The sequence below is a fragment of the Euleptes europaea genome, chromosome 2, assembly GCF_029931775.1.
Source record: "Euleptes europaea isolate rEulEur1 chromosome 2, rEulEur1.hap1, whole genome shotgun sequence".
In the NCBI taxonomy this organism is placed as follows: domain Eukaryota; kingdom Metazoa; phylum Chordata; class Lepidosauria; order Squamata; family Sphaerodactylidae; genus Euleptes; species Euleptes europaea.
The window spans coordinates 125,533,584-125,549,788 of NC_079313.1; the positions used below are offsets into that span (position 1 = coordinate 125,533,584).

General features: G+C 44.1%; 2 protein-coding genes across 2 annotated transcripts in view; one reads left to right on the forward strand and one right to left on the reverse strand.

The window, feature by feature from the left end:
- LOC130473039 (serine/threonine-protein phosphatase 4 regulatory subunit 1-like) overlaps window positions 1-1,937 on the reverse strand; it is a 59,150-nt gene extending 57,213 nt beyond the window's left edge. Inside the window, exons 1-2 of the mRNA XM_056844557.1 lie at window positions 1,915-1,937; window positions 570-614 (exon numbers count right to left, since the gene is read on the reverse strand). Of these exons, the coding sequence (XP_056700535.1) occupies window positions 570-614; window positions 1,915-1,921 (52 nt within the window). The 5' untranslated portion in view covers window positions 1,922-1,937. The remainder of the gene's footprint in view (window positions 1-569; window positions 615-1,914) is intronic.
- Window positions 1,938-2,466: 529 nt separating this feature from the next.
- Window positions 2,467-16,205, forward strand: part of RAB22A (RAB22A, member RAS oncogene family) — a 28,630-nt gene continuing 14,891 nt past the window's right edge. The window contains exons 1-2 of the mRNA XM_056844555.1: window positions 2,467-2,502; window positions 9,266-9,345. Of these exons, the coding sequence (XP_056700533.1) occupies window positions 2,467-2,502; window positions 9,266-9,345 (116 nt within the window). The remainder of the gene's footprint in view (window positions 2,503-9,265; window positions 9,346-16,205) is intronic.

A 16,205-nucleotide genomic window follows, 5' to 3' on the forward strand; every position in this document is an offset into this window, starting at 1 on the left:
CCTTAGCAGCTTACCCAGTCACCCGTTTTTAAAGTCTGCCTCTTCCCCTTCTTATTTTCTAACAGGACTTTAGCATGCTCATGTATATTTAAAATTTAAATGCAAACTAAAATAAAAACCTGCAAAGACTATTAAAAAACAAAACATAACAGGACCCTAGCATCCAAAAAATAAATAAAAACGGAAATCCTGACGTTTTCAGACTAAACCTCAGATCTGTTAGATTGTCTACCCATTGGAAGCAAATTTTAAATTGGTAGAAGAGTGTTTCCTTCCAAGCAATGGTTATTGAAATCATGGTGTTCAAACAATATTCTGCTCAATCTACGCTATTTCTCAAATGCAGGTTTTCCCCCCCAAAATTCATTAATTCCCTTCAACGGAAGGGCGGGTGAGAAGCACCCTGCTTTACAATCCATTTTCCCCACCCCCCAAGGTGGGGGGGAGAGATAAGGAACGAGGAAAACCCGTCGCTTTAAAACAAAACAAAAACGTGATGACGGAACGACACAAAGACCTCTTTCGTTTCTACCTTGGAGAGGGGGGAGAAAATTAAATCGGTTACTCACAATCATCTAAGTCATCCTGCAAATCCACAAAATACAAAGGGATCCCTACAAACAAAAAAACAAAAGGAAGGAAAGAGAGAGAGAGAGAAAAGGAGGAGGAGGGGAAAAAAAGACACAGGGGGTTGGTTTTCCACTAGGCTCTTGTCGGAGAGGAGACAGATATTATTTCTCTTAAAAAAAAAAAAACACATCACCACCACCACAATAACAACACACAGTGGGTCGCCGTGTTAGTCTGTCTGCAGTAGTAGAAAAGGGCAAGAGTCCAGGAGCACCTTCAAGACGAACACAAATATTTTCTGGCAGGGGATGAGCTTTCGTGAGCCACAGCTCACTTCGAAGAAGTGCAAGAGTCCAGTAGCACCTTAAAGACTGACAAAAACATTTTCTGGTAGGGGATGAGCTTTCGTAGCACCTTAAAGACTAACAAAAACATTTTCTGGTAGGGGATGAGCTTTCATAGCACCTTAAAGACTGGCAAAAATATTTTCTGGTAGGGGATGAGCTTTCATAGCACCTTAAAGACTAACAAAAATATTTTCTGGTAGGGGATGAGCTTTCGTAGCACCTTAAAGACTGACAAAAACATTTTCTGGTAGGGGATGAGCTTTCGTAGCACCTTAAAGACTGACAAAAATATTTTCTGGTAGGGGATGAGCTTTCATAGCACCTTAAAGACTGGCAAAAATATTTTCTGGTAGGGGATGAGCTTTCATAGCACCTTAAAGACTAACAAAAATATTTTCTGGTAGGGGATGAGCTTTCGTAGCACCTTAAAGACTGACAAAAATATTTTCTGGTAGGGGATGAGCTTTCGTAGCACCTTAAAGACTGACAAAAATATTTTCTGGTAGGGGATGAGCTTTCGTAGCACCTTAAAGAGTAACAAAAATATTTTCTGGTGGGGGATGAGCTTTCATAGCACCTTAAAGACTGACAAAAATATTTTCTGGTAGGGGATGAGCTTTCGTGAGCCACAGCAAGCTCACGACAGCAAGCTGTGGCTCACGAAAGCTCATCCCCTACCAGAAAACATTTTTGTCAGTCTTTAAGGTGCTATGAAAGCTCATCCCCTACCAGAAAACATTTTTGTCAGTCTTTAAGGTGCTACTGGACTCTTGCCCTTTTCTACCACCACAACAACAAACAAGAGATCCACGAGCAACCCTTTACACCAAGCCTGGGCACCCCGTGATAGACAATTCACACGACACATACACACACACACAAAAGCAAAAAAAAAAAACCCTCCCCGTGTTATTTTTTAAAAAGCCGGCAACGGGGAGATGAAACACGCATCCGTCAAAGCGAAAGGAGCAGGGGGGGGGGGGGGGAAGCCACTCACCAGCCATTTTGAAAGGGACATGGGTGGAGAGAGAGGAGGAGGAGGAGGAGGAGGCGCCGCCCGCCCGGCCTGACCCGCCGCTGAACCGGCCGCGCCCGCCCCCCGCAAGGCCGCACCGAGGCCCGACCCCCTTCCAGAAACCGCCTTTGTATCCCTTTCCCCCCCAAAAAGCATAATAATAATAATAATAGTTAAAAGGGGCGGAATATAAACTTAAAGGCCTCCCCTCCCTTCCCTCCCAACGTCGCGTCACCGCCAAAGGGGGAGTGGAGAGGCCTGGTCAGGTGACCGTCCAAGATGGCGGCGGCTCTGAGGCGGCGCGAGGGGAGGGTTGGCCTGTGACTGGGAGCTGTGGGGTGAGGGAGAGAGGGCAGGGGTCGTGTGCGCTTATATTTGGAGGGGGGGTGTCTCTCGCCCCCCTTCTCGGAGACTCCGCTTGGCCCAGAGGGAAAGTGGGGGCTCCCTTTCTCCAGGGAGGGGCGGTGATGGTGCTGCCGGGCTGCGCCTGCGGTCCTTGAGGAAGGAGGCAGAAGCCGCCGCTCCTCTCCGGCCATGGCTCTGAGGGAGCTCAAAGTTTGCCTGCTCGGGGTAAGTCGATGGGGGGGGGGGGAGGTTGGGGGCTGTTGGAAAGTTTTGACAGAGAGGGTTTTGAGGTTTTAAAGCTTTTTCTCTGCTGTCCCCCCCTCCCTTCTTCTTTCAGAGGAAGAGTGTCCCGTTTCCACACACACCCTCCCCGCAGTCAATCTTTGCAATATTGTGTGTGTGTAAAGTGCCGTCAAGTGCCGACTTATGGCGACCCCTTTTTTGGGGGGTTTCATGGCAAGAGATTAACAGAGGTGGTTTGCCATTGCATTCCTTTGCATAGCAACCCTGGCCTTCCTTGGTGGTCTCCCATCCACATCCTAACCAGGGCCGACCCTGCTTAGCTTCTGAGATCTGACGAGATCAGGCTAGCCTGGGCCATCCAGGTCAGGGCATATATTTTGCAATATTTTGCAAATATTGCTTCTTTGCAATATTGCTTCTTTTTTATTTCTTTGGAGGGGAGGGGGGAGAAAACGACCCCCCCCTCCCGTTGTTATGGTTCAGTGTGGAGTTACCAGATTTTAGGGAAAGCTCGGTGAGTGGGTGGGGGAAGAGCTCTTCTTCCTTTCCCTACAGGCTACAGCTATTGCTGTACATTTTAAGATTTGGTTTTCTCCTGTTTTTGGTATGATGCTTTTTTTTTTTTTTTTTTTGGAGGGTGGGGGCAAGATTCTGAACTTGCTCACGTTAATCAGAAATGAGCCCTGCCTTGTGGAAATATTAATAAGCTTTGTGGCTTGTAAATGGTTCCCCCCCCCCTTCATTGGGAAGAAACGTTTGTTTTTTTCTGTTTTGTGCTGCAAATTATTTTAGAGCCATTGTTGATGCATGGGTCCAAATGATTACAGGTTGTTTACTGGATTGTTAAATTATGGCTTGACATTTTGGAAGCTTCTGAAAGAGGAGAGAATCATACCTCGGTGTATGGAGGAATGAAATCCAATCTGAATTCCAACTTGGGAGAGTTTTTGGCATACCTAAATAGTTTCCCCTAACATTTAGGAACGCCAATGCTTGAAAGGTATATTTCCTTCTCTTCTGAAAGGTGCCATCCTCTATGGCTGGTTGCTTATGGGATGGATAGGTATTCTGTAGGAGTGGAGGAGGAGAAGCAGTCCCTGAGATTAATATTTGTTCATCTTTTCCCTTAAATCCATCTCATAATATTTGGAGCAAAAGTCTGGAAGAACAGTGTCGAGATACTTCAGTTTAACTATCTGGGTTTATATCAAGAGTTTTGACATCCACGTGATACTCTGTGGTGGTATTTGTCAAACTGGTTTCCAAATATTCATAAAGGCAGAGTGCTTACTTTGGCTTTCATTTAAACATGGGAGAGTAACTGTTATTAAGAATAGGTATACTGAATTAGGGTTGGAGAGAAACACCTTTATTAAGTAAAATGTTAATGTTGGGATTACAAAAAAAACAGGGTCTCCACCTTCTTAAACTTGGGTCAGTTTCTAAACTTCGATAGAAGAATTAAAACTTAATTTCATAACATCCAGGCAGGCCAAAAGGTTCAACCCAGGGAGAAATTGGTTGTTTGGTGTACTTTAAAGCATAACTTTTTGACATGGATGAAAGTGAAACAGTCCAAAATTAGGAAAGTTTCACTTTGGGATTCCTTACCTGCTCTGTTTATATCTATTCAATAAATGCTTTTCCAAGTATGTTAAGGGAAGCATGCAAAGTCTTTAATTAAATAGGGTGGGGCTGAATGAGTAAGAATCGTTATAAGCAACTAGTCTGACACCTTTTGGTTTCCATCCTTAAGTTGTTTGTTACATATCTGGAGGGTTTGTCACCAACATACCTTTTGGCAACAAAATGAGTGTTTCTGGTGAGATGTACCTGCAAATGCCACTGTGATATACATTATGTGAAAGCACGGAGGCATCACTGTATTATTCAAAACAACCATTTTATTTATTAATTTTGATATCTACACCCACCTTTTCTCCCCAATGAGGACCCAAACTATCTCACAGCATAGCCTTCCCCTCCTGCATTTTGTCTTCATAACAACAACTTTTTGAGGTATGTTAGGCTGAGAATGAGTAACTGAGTCAAGGTCCCCACCAGCTTCCATGGCAGTGTGTGGATTTGAGCCTGGGTCTCCCTTATCCTAACCTGACACTCTACTGTACACCACACTGCCTCTTATTCAGTGATGTGGAATGAATGATGACTTAAGATCTCTGACTCTTGTGTCCATACATAGTCCACAAACAGAGTCTAGTTGTTGGGTAATATTTGCCATATATCACACATGTATAATTATGGCAGAATATTTTGACTATGTTCTTTGACATCCCATTGATTATCAGTGGGGCTTGTTCCGAAGTGTGTATATAGACACACTCACAAGCACACACTTACTTATGGTTGAATATTTTGAACATGGTCTTTGAAATAATCCCATTGATTATCAGTGAGGCTTGTTCCAAAGTAAGCATATGTATATATTCAGCTATTTATGTTCCACTTTTCTTCCAAAAGCAGTTTACAAGATTGCTGTCCCCTCCTCCATTTTTCCTCCCAACAACAGCCCTGTGAGGTGGGTTAGAATGAGTCACTGACCCAAAGCTACACCACTTGGGTGGTAGAGGGGGATTTGCACCTGGCTATCCCAGGTCCAAGTCTGACCTGCAGCACACCATGGCAGCCAGATGTTAAGGTGGACACTGGGGTTATAACAAGAATCCAGAGAATCCATAGGATATCTTCCACAAACAATATGCTGTAAATCAGGGGTGTCTAACTCAACTGTCACGACGGCAAGATATGACTTAAATGTCACTTGGTCAGGTTGGGCCAGGCCATGCCTCACCAGCCCAGATCAGGAATGGGGAGTGGCTGGCTCGCAGGCTGGGTAAGAGCTCTCAAGGGGGATTCAGCCTGTGGGCCTTATGTTTGACATCCCTGCTGTAAATGGAGGCATGTGAGGGCATTTCTTCCTGTATTTTACAGATACCTGAATCGTTTTACAAGTGCATTTGTTGTTCAATGGCATCACACCTTCCCATTCTTTCAGTGCAATCCTATACAGGGTTACTCCAGTCTAAGCTCATTGAAATGAATGGGCTTAGACTAAAGTAACTCTCTTTAGGATTGCACTATTTGCCACTGCTTTAAAAGGTTTACACATTAACTTTGAATAGGTTGAATAACTTGAAAAGTTTTGTTTTTAACAGATGTTTTCTAAAAGGGTTTAGGGGTATCAAAGTTTGCCAAATGGATGACTGTTTAGTTGAGGATAGATAGTTATATTATGAAAGCTCTTTAAACAGTTAGGCAAAACTTCGATGGGTAGGCGTTAGGGTTTTCTGACAGTGTTCACTTCATGACCCCTTCCAAGAAAATATAAACTGTTACGGGCTTGAAGAAGCAAACTTGACGCACACACCCACAGGAAAATGGTAATGCCTTCTGCAGGACAAGTATCCTCGGTGTTCATTGGGTCACTTTTTGGGTGCAGTTTTTTTTAAAAAAAATAAAGCTGATATTTCTGAGTGTACCTTCAATATGCAGAAACTCCTACCATGTCTGTGGGTAGTCCTGCTTCACTGTCTTAATGACAGGCTTTCTGTCAAGAGTGGTGAAGATGCCCAACAACGCCTGAGCAGGTATACTGCATAGCTGTGAAGCCCTTATAACTTTATAGTGCCCACTTTGTAATGGCACCAGATCTCTCCCTCCTCTGAGTCAGTTTGCACAACAGAATATTTAGAAGAAGAAGAGTTGGTTTTTATATGCCAGCTTTCTCTACCACTTAAGGAAGATTCAAACTGGCTTACAATCACCTTCCCTTCCCCTCCCCGCAACAGACACCCTGTGAGGTAGGTGAGGCTGAGAGAGTGACTAGCTCAAGGTCACCCAGCTGGCTTCATGTGTAGCAGTGGGGAAACAAATCCAGTTCACCAGATTAGCATTCTCCACTGGTCGTGTGGGGAGCCATTGCCATAGCTGGTATTTCCTCTTTGCTACTTTTTTATCTCTAGATTGGCAACCCTTTGGGTGTTTGGAATTAACCTAGTGGTTGTCATTTGTTGATCCTTAGAGTGTCAGAGATTGGCACCACTGAATATGAAATGTTGAGGTCAGAGAACTCTTGCAAGAAATACGTGGAGAAAAATCTTCTTTGTTTAGCTATCCGTATATAAATACTTGCTGTTGAGGTTCGGATTAAACATTTTCTTCCACACTGGCTATCTGTACTATGGAAGTCATACAGCAGTGATGGCGAACCTTTTAGAGAGCGAGTTCCCAAACTGCAACCCAAAACCCACTTATTTATCGCAAAGTGCCAACACGCTGTGAGCTATGCTCCCCTCCAACCTAGCTCCTCTCCAACCCCACCACAGGAATCACCTTCGCCACAGACTCAACAGGCAGCCGTCCGCGCCGCACCCTCACGCCACATGTGAGCTTCCCGGCATGTGAGCTGACCTTCCGCATGTGACAGGGGAGGGAGGAAGCGCTCCCATTGGGCTGCTGGGCAGAGGGGCGGGTGATGTGAGAATTGCCCTGAGGCACGCGTGGAGAGGGGGAGGGGAGCAGCCCGGCCCCGCATCCCTCTGGCTTTCTAGTAATGAACTCAGGCGAACTCTGTGCTGGGGCGACGGTGGGCGTGCCCACAGAGAGGGCTCTGAGGTCTCCCTCTGGCACGCATGCCATAGGTTCGCCACCACTGTCATAGAGGGAGCCTTCTAACAGATGTCAGGATAATTGAAATCTCCCATTACTACTACATCTTTCTTTTTTTAATGTTTGGACATCGGTTCCAGGAAAGCATCATCTAACTCTTCAGTTTGGCTTGGGGATCTATATTATACCCCCACAATGACATCACTATTTTTCTCTCCCTTAATTTTTACCCAGATGGTTTCAAGCTGGGTTCCAGCGTTTAAGTCCTGGATCTCCTCTCGGGTGTAATCATCCCTAACGTATAATGCTACCCCTCCCCCCTTCTGATTTGGTCTATTTCTCCAAAATAGGTTATGCCCTTCAATTAATACATTCTGGTCATGAGACTCATCCCACCAGGTTTCCGTAATGCCTATTATATCATATTTACTTTTTGCTATTAAAAGTTCTAGTTCATCTTGCTTATTTCCTATGCTCTGTGCATTAGTGTAGAGACACCTTAGACCACCGGTCCTTCTTCTTGGCAGCTTATTTAAGATTTTCTCCCTCCAATTGTTACATTTTTGAACTGTCTTTCCTTGCGTATGTGCTACCCTCTGCAAATCGTTTATATCTATATTTGCAGTTATTGTTCTCACTTGAGGCTTTAAATTTACGTCTCGCTCCCCTGAAGATTTAGTTTAAAGCCCTCCTTATCAGGCTTGCAAGGCTGTGGCCAAACACATTTTTACCCAACTTTGAGAGGTGCAAACCATCTCCCGATAGAAGAGCATTATCCAGGTAGCGTAAGCCATGGTCCAAAAAACCAAACCTTTCCTGGTGACACCATCGAAGCAGCCACTCATTTATTTCCAGAATTTTTCATTCTCTTCCCAATCCACGGCCTACTACAGGAAGAACCGACGAAAACACAACCTGTGCTCCCAGTTTCTTCACGTTTTTACCCAAAGCTGTATAGTCCCTTTTAATACTTTCTGGGCTGTGCCAGGCAGTATCGTTTGTTCCCACATGAATAAGAAGGAAGGAATAATCTGTGGGTCTAACAACTCTATCCAGACTTTCCGTCACATCCCGGATATGCGCTCCCGGCAGACAACACGCCTCTCGAGACAACAAGTCCGGTCGACACACTTTACCCTCTACCCCTCACAGTAGGGAATCCCCAATAACCAACACTTGCCTATTCCTACGTTAGGGAGCAGAAGTTTGAGTCCTGTCATCCACAGGGACTTGAGAGACCAGAGAAGACTGGGCACTGAACCTTTGTTCCAGTGATCTAGGCTCAGCATCTATAGGGAGGTTTTGAAACCGATTGTTAAGCAGCAGAGAAACATAATGTCTCCTGACTTTCCTATTTCTGCGGGTAACATTCTTCTCCTGAGGTGGGTCCCCCTCCCTACACTGAGTTATTTGGCCCTCCTCTTGCCCTCCCAAGAGGTTTTCAAGAGTTTGGTCCATGAACTCCTCCCCCTCTTTTATACTCTGCAGTGTAGACAAGCGTACCTCAAGTCCCCTTATTTTCTCTTCCAGTAGAGCCACCAACTTACACTTACTGCATGAGTAATTGCAGTTACCCTCGGGTAGGAAAACAAACATTCCGCAAACCTTACACGTCACTGCCTCCACTCTCTCACCAGCCATTCCGCTTTGATCGGCTCGCGCCTGTGGCAAGCAGAGCCTGTTTAAATACTCTCAGCCCCACCCCTCAGCAATCAACCGCACAGCAATTACCTTCAGCCAGCTACAGCTAGATAAAACAACAAAGAGAACCAGTCAGAAACCCCCCTCCAGCAGGCTACAGGCACTCACTCACACACACAGCAACCTCAACTACTGCTCCCCAGCCACTGAGGAAAACACAAACTTTACAATAAAACTTTCACTGACCTGTCTCTAAGCTCCTCCTTTGTCTCTCTCCCAGCTGCTCAGATTTTGTATGGACACAAGTCATCTCCCCACAGCCCTGAATAGCATTATTTGTCTTAAAGCTGAGGAGAGAGATTATCAGTTTTATTAAAAGGATATTATGATAGTTGCCACCTCTCCCCCCCCCACACACACACACATACCACACACTGAATAATAATTTCAAAATTGATTTCTTTTTCTTTTTCAGGACACTGGTGTCGGCAAATCAAGCATTGTATGGCGCTTTGTAGAAGACAGTTTTGATCCCAACATCAATCCAACAATTGGGTGAGGAACTTGAAGAAATGTTTTACCCAAGTTTGTTAAGCACCTGAGAATGTTGTATGTAAAACGTTTTCATGTGTAAGTGTAACATGGGTGTAGAAATTAAAATTTGTGAAAACTGTGTCTCTCTTTTACCCAACAAGCAAGCAGGAAACTAGAAATCAAGGAGGGATTGTGCGGTTGTTGTGTCTTCATCTTGGCCATGATTGAGAAATCAGGAGCTAGTCGCGGGGAGCGTGAACTCCCTCCCCATTCTAGAATCAGATCTCCAACCTTAATTATGGTTAAGGGAGATGTTTGCTGTTAATTAATACAATAATTAGTATAAACAGTGGCTCTAATTTAACTAGAGTGTCAAACCCTATCTTTGAAAATGTATTTTGTATATTGATAGTATAGCAAAGAATTATCATTATTTAATGCTGTAGGTTGTTTTGCATACAAATTTTCATGCTACACATTGGGAGTGAAACATTTTATTTAAATGCATTTTACCATTCAAACAAATATTTCATAGGCTGTATCCCCAATTGTCCAAGTTTTTCCATCAGAATTTTTAAGTCCAGAGGAAAGGATCTCTCCCCCTCCCAATTTTTTTCCTCCCAGCCCTTACACCTCTTGTCAGAATTCTCCAGGGGGAAGATTATGTCATATCTACTACTACTAACATTGAAGGGTGACAGTAGAAATGAACAGTGTAATCACCAGGAGAAGACGGGAGTAACTCTGTGTATGGCTATATTGTTCCCTTTTCTATAACTTTGTTATTAAGAGCTATAGAGAAAGTTTAAAATCTCATTAGCTATCTCAGAATACAAATACACAAACACACACATAAAAAAAATTAATGACAAGTCGCAGATTAAAAGCAATCAGAAGCCAGTGCTGGTTAATAAGATGCAGCAATAGCTTGGGAAGCTGATTACCATCGCGTGCAGTGACGGCCATTAGCATATGATTCTTTAATGGGATTAGCTGCACTGACTGAGGCTAAGCTTCTCAGTGTCCTGTAACCATTGGTGGCCACAAACTTAATCTCTGTGTTAGTGATACTTCTGTCTAGTTGGGGTGGGGGGAGTTGGATGGATATTGTCCTCCTTGCACTGGCTGGCTGGCTGCTGACAGATGGAATGCTTCTGACCTATGGAGATCATTACTCTAAACCAGAAGGGCAGTCCTTATATTTATGTGACCCTATTTGTTTTAACCATTGGGTAGAATACTGTTAAGGCAAGCCTTGACAAATTTTCTTTGGCTTTAGGAGCCAGCCCCAAAATGTAGGAGGCAGGCTCATTTTTTCAGCTTTCAGAGTTCTATGTTTTCTAAATATTTCTACCACAAAGCCTAATCCTAAACTATTATAATTTTATTAAAGCTATGAAAAAATGTGTTGTAGTATATAAACAAACCAGGGTAACCCTGGTTATCAACACAAAAGCCCCTATAACGTCTAACCAGCGTGGTGTAGTGGTTAGGAGCAGCGGACTCTAATCTGGTGAACTGGGTTCGTTTCCCCACTCCTGCACATGAAGCCAGCTGGGCTAGTCACAGTTCTGTTAGAGCTTTCTCAGTCCCACCTGGTTGATTCTTCCTTAAGTGGTAGAGAAAGTTGGCATATAAAAACCAACTCTTCTAACACTAAACCTAACTTCCACATGGGTAGCTGTGTTAGTCTGTCTGTAGCAGTAGAAAAGAGCAAGAGTCCAGTAGCACCTTAAAGACTAACAAAATTTCAGGTATCTGAAGAAGTGAGCTGTCACTTACGAAAGCTCATACCCTGCCAGAAATTTTGTTAGTCTTTAGGAACTACAGGATTCTTGCTCTTTTCTACTGCTAACCTCCCTGGTTTTTCGAGGGGAAGGGCTGTTTCTCAGTGGAAGAGCCTTGCTTTGCATGCAAAAAGTTCTAAGTTCAATCCCTGGCATCTCCAGTTAAAAGGACCAGGTAGGAGGTGATGTGAAAGACCTCTGCCAGAGACCCTGGCCAGCCACTGCCTGAGTGGACAGTGCTGATCTTGATGGTCTGATTTAGAATAAGGCAGTTTTGGGTGTGTACCTGATTTCATTTACTACCTTAAAAAGCTCAGTTCAATTGAATATTGGAGCTATTATCTATCACCACTGAATTGTAAAGAAGTAATGACAAGAACTTCGTGCGCATATGTTTTTGTCAGGCATCAAAAAGATTACTACTTGAAATGATTAATAAACTTTGTACTTCTATTGAGCTACGCTACAATAAAATCATAGCTGAAAATATGACGGGCCGCAATGAAAATTCTAGGCTTTATGGCAGCCTGGCCCCTGGGATTTGCAAAGCCTATGTTATGATAACAGAACCATTTGTTTGCTTTCATAGAAGCTGTTCCCTACCAAGGCTCATCACCTAAAGAGAACAATAACTTTGAAACGGGGAAGCTGGGAAGTTTGTTTCCTTACCCACTGTAAATACCTGAAGGTCTGCCTACTTCCTTATGAGCCTGCCTGGCCAATACGGTCATCTTTGGAGGCCCTAGTTCAGGGGTCCCCACCTCCTGAGATTAGGTGGGTGGCAACCTGGGAGAGGGCCTTCTCAGTCAGGGCACTGAAGCTCTGGAACTCTCTCCCCAGGGAGATTCATCTGTCTCCTGTTACATTTTCTGCTAGTGGGTGCAGACTTCTTTGTTTCATTTCTCATTCCCTTCTTCCTAACGGATATTTTAATTGTTGCTTTTTGTGCTTTGTATGTATTTTAACTCTGTTGTGGTTGTTTTAATGATGTGTTTTGTGAAGGTTGATTTTAATAGCTGTACAATGTGATTTTAACATTTACATTTTTAATTGTTAGCCACCTTGGTGGCCCTTTAAAGGGCAGAAAAGTGGGGTACAAATTTTGTAAATGGTAGTAGAGTTGGTTTTTATATGCCGACTTTCCCTACCACTTAAGGAAGAATCAAACCGGTTTACAGTCACCTTCCCTTCCCCTCCCCACAACAGACACCCTGTAAGGTAGGTGAGGCTGAGGAATGTGATGAGCCCAAGGTCACCCAGCTGGCTTCATGTGTAGGGGTGGGGAAACCAAGTCTGTTCAGCAGATTAGCCTCCGCCGCTCATGTGGAGGAGTGGGGAATCAAACCCAGTTCTCCAGATCAGAGTCCACCACTCCAAACCACAGCTCTTAGCCACTATACCACGCTGGCTCTCAATAAATTAATAATAAATGAATAAATATTGTTGAAGGCTTTCACTGTCCGAGTTCATTGGTTCTTGTAGGTTATCCGGGCTGTGTGACCGTGATCTTGGTTTTTTCTTTCCTGACGTTTCGCCAGCAGCTGTGGCAGGCATCTTCAGAGGAGTAACATTGAAGGAGAGACACTGTCCTTCAGTGTTGCTCCTCTGAAGATGCCTGCCACAGCTGCTGGCGAAACGTCAGGAAAGAAAAAACCAAGACCACGGTCACACAGCCCGGATAACCTATAAGAACCAAATGAATAAAACTTAATAGTTAAGACTTCTACCAAAAAAGGGGGTATTTGGACTGGGACATCTGCCGTATCTATACTTGCACCAGTGCAATCCAGTCAGCATTCTTTTGGTATCTAGCTTACCTCTGAGAATGGAAGCTGTAATGTGTCAAACTTTACTTTTTAGAGTCTGGCCTTTGTCTTCTTTCGTGCCAGATTTGTTGCCTTGACCATTGACATGATGGAGGAGAATATACCCCTTTTCTTCAGGTGTCACTCACCTATCCATGTCTGGTTTGCTTCCAAGGAGACTGAGGAATCCAAGCTACACTCCACTCACAGGGGAAACCCACCAGGGTGGAAGTGGGAAGTGCCTAGCATTTTTCACGCTTGCTTAAGAAAGTTGGTCAAGTGATGATTCAGAATACCCAAATTTAATCCTAATCCTGCCTTGAAAGACCCTACGTGGGTTCAAAGGCAGCACAGAAGTGTTTTAAGTAACATAAATCTGAAATCTGAGATTCAAACAGCAACGTTTGAAGATGTCTGACTTGTGTGGAAGAAAATTGTACCAAGTAATACTCTTTAAATTTGATGTATTAAACAGCAATTTCAGAGCATTAGGAAAATTGTTTCCAAAAACTGAGTACTTTGTATAAGGAGCTTATGGATTCACCTGTTAATTTGCATGCATTATTGTTTAAAACTCAGTTTGCATTTCATGTTAAAGCTTAAACCAGCTAGGAAGGATGTACTCCAAATGTCCGTTCTACTCATAGCTTTGCTTTCAGTTTCATTTTGTTTAAGTTTCAGCCCGTTCTGTCCATTTAGTGATAGCTGAGAATACTTAAAAAAAATTTCATTGGCAACATACTGAGGATCACCTCTCTTTTGGCTGAGAATAACTTTGATGCAAATAGTGAGCATGAGTGCAAGAACAATGAACAGTTTCCTTCTCTTTTCTATTACTTGCCAGCACAAACATTCTTATACCTGCAAGAGACTTAAGTAAATCTAAAGCCCAATTCATACACTGGGTGATGCTGCCAAATTTCTTTCATGCAATTGTTTTAAGTCTTCATGCCCTTCCTCCACAAGATTTCAAGGATGGGTCCAGTTCAGACCACAAATAAACAGATATGTGTAACTATTAGGGTTGCCAACCCCCAGCTACTAGCTGGAGATCTCCTGCTATTACAACTGATCTCCAGCCGATAGAGATCAGTTCACCTGGAGAAAATGGCCACTTTGGCAATTGGACTCTATGGCATTGCAGTCCCTCCCCAAATCTTACCCTCTTCAGGCTACTCCCCCAAAACCTCCTCCCGATGGTGAAGAGGGACCTGGCAACCCTAGTAACTATGGTAATGCCCATTATTCCAGTGGCTCCAAAAAGTGCTCCAGTAGTTGCAAGAATTGCTGTTATCACCTATTCAGGTGCACAGATTGGGGGGTGGAGGTACAGGGGGGCACCCTGAACCTGATGGCCATTTTTTTAGTTTATATTTTTACCACCGCTGCTCTGAATGGCAGCAGGAAGCGAGAGCTAGGGGCAGGGGATCCCCGCCCCTGGCAGGACAATGGCAGCCCTAGCACAGAGGCATTTTTAATCATAGGTTGCTTCTACCGTATGATTACAGGTGTGCTGAAGGTGATGATTAGGAAAGTTAGCAGCTCTGCTGGACGTATGTGCTGGCCTTAAGTTGGCTTTTATGGCTGGGGGAGGATTAGGAACTTGAATACATGAAGCTTCCTTATACTGAATCAGACCCTTGGTCCACCTCAGTATTGCCTACTTTGACCGGCAGCAGCTCTCCAGGGTCTCAGGCAGAGATCTTTCACATCACCTACTTGCGTAGTCTCTTTAGCTGGCGATTGAACCTGGGACCTTCTGCATGCCAAGCAGATGCTCTACCACTGATCCACAGCCCCTCCCCCACCTTCCACAGATAGCTGAAGCCTAGGGTTACCAGCCCAAAGCTGGCAACTAGTGGGAGACCTACGGGCATTGGGGGGTGTCTTGTCAGTGAGGTCATTTCTGGTGCAATCCAGAAGTGACATCATCGCATGGGGTGGCACTCTTCCAGTTCACACCAGAAGCAACGCCACAGCATTGTGGGTGGTTACCTGCCCTCCCCTGCCAGTCCACCAAGTGGCTGATGAAAGAACATATTGTTAGGAACACTAGATGATGTCATTTGGATGGATCTTCCATTATACACACCTTGTTCTTTCTAACCTGTGAGTTTGTGTTTCCAGTGCATACAGTCTTGTGAGAACACATTGTGGTAAACTTCCTGAAACGTGAAAAAATTTTGTATATAGCAAAATCATGTACTTGGCAACAAAATTACTTCCCTGATGCCCTATGGGTGCACATGAGGGATATTGTTATTCCTAACTGCTTTGATTTGTAATTTTATATATTAATATGGTGAAGGTAATTCAGGTTGAGGGGCAGGAGGGCTGCTAGAAGGATCTCCCAGCATTCCAGAAAACTTCACAGCATTATGGTAGCCATTTTGTCCTTGGCAATGGTCTTCCCAAATACTTTATCGTTAGGGGAAGGGCTGTGGCTCAGTGGTAGAAGAGTTGCCAGCTCTGGGTTGGGAAATACCTGGAGATTTTGGGAGTGGAGCCTGAGGTGGGCGGGGTTTGGGGAGGGACTTCAAGACCATAGAGTTCAATTGCCGAAGCGGCCATTTGATCTCTATTGGCAGGAGATATGTTGTAACAGCAGGAGATCTCCAGCTGGTACCGGGAGGTTGGCAACCCGGGAGGTTGGCAACACATGGAAGATTACATGTAAAAAGTTCCCACCTTATCCCCTGGTATATCCAGTTTTTTAAAGCATCCGCTGTCTATATTGAAGGACATTTAAATGTTTTGCAGTTGTCTGTATTCTGGTACTATTACATGCTGTCGCTAGCTGCTGTTTCTTGTAACAGCACTCTGACAGTGCATTCCTAAGGAGAGTTACTCCAGTCTAAGCCCATTGAAATGAATGGGCTTAGACTGGAGTATTTGACCTTAGGAATGCACTGTGAGTTTCTTAGTTCTCAGGTTAAGAAAGTGAGGCCATCTAGCAATTCCATATTCAAGCATGAAGCTGGGACTAGGTTCAGTTCCAAAGTTATCCCCTGACTAGCAGCCATTAGCGTTGCAACAGGATCTGAATAAACGTGCGTTGGCTTTCATCGACAGCAAGAACCGATTCCTCGAGAGTTGTCACTTTTAGTTTCTTCCCGTTTGTTGTTTTTGTTTAATTGTAGCTAGTCAATTGAATCAGACTTGTTTTTTCCAAATGCTTTCAAGTCAGTAAAGCAGGGGTGTCAAACTGTATTTTTATGAGGGCCGGATATGACACAAATGTCACTTGGTTGGGCCAGGCTTCCCCAGCCCAGTTTTGAGAAGGGGGGTG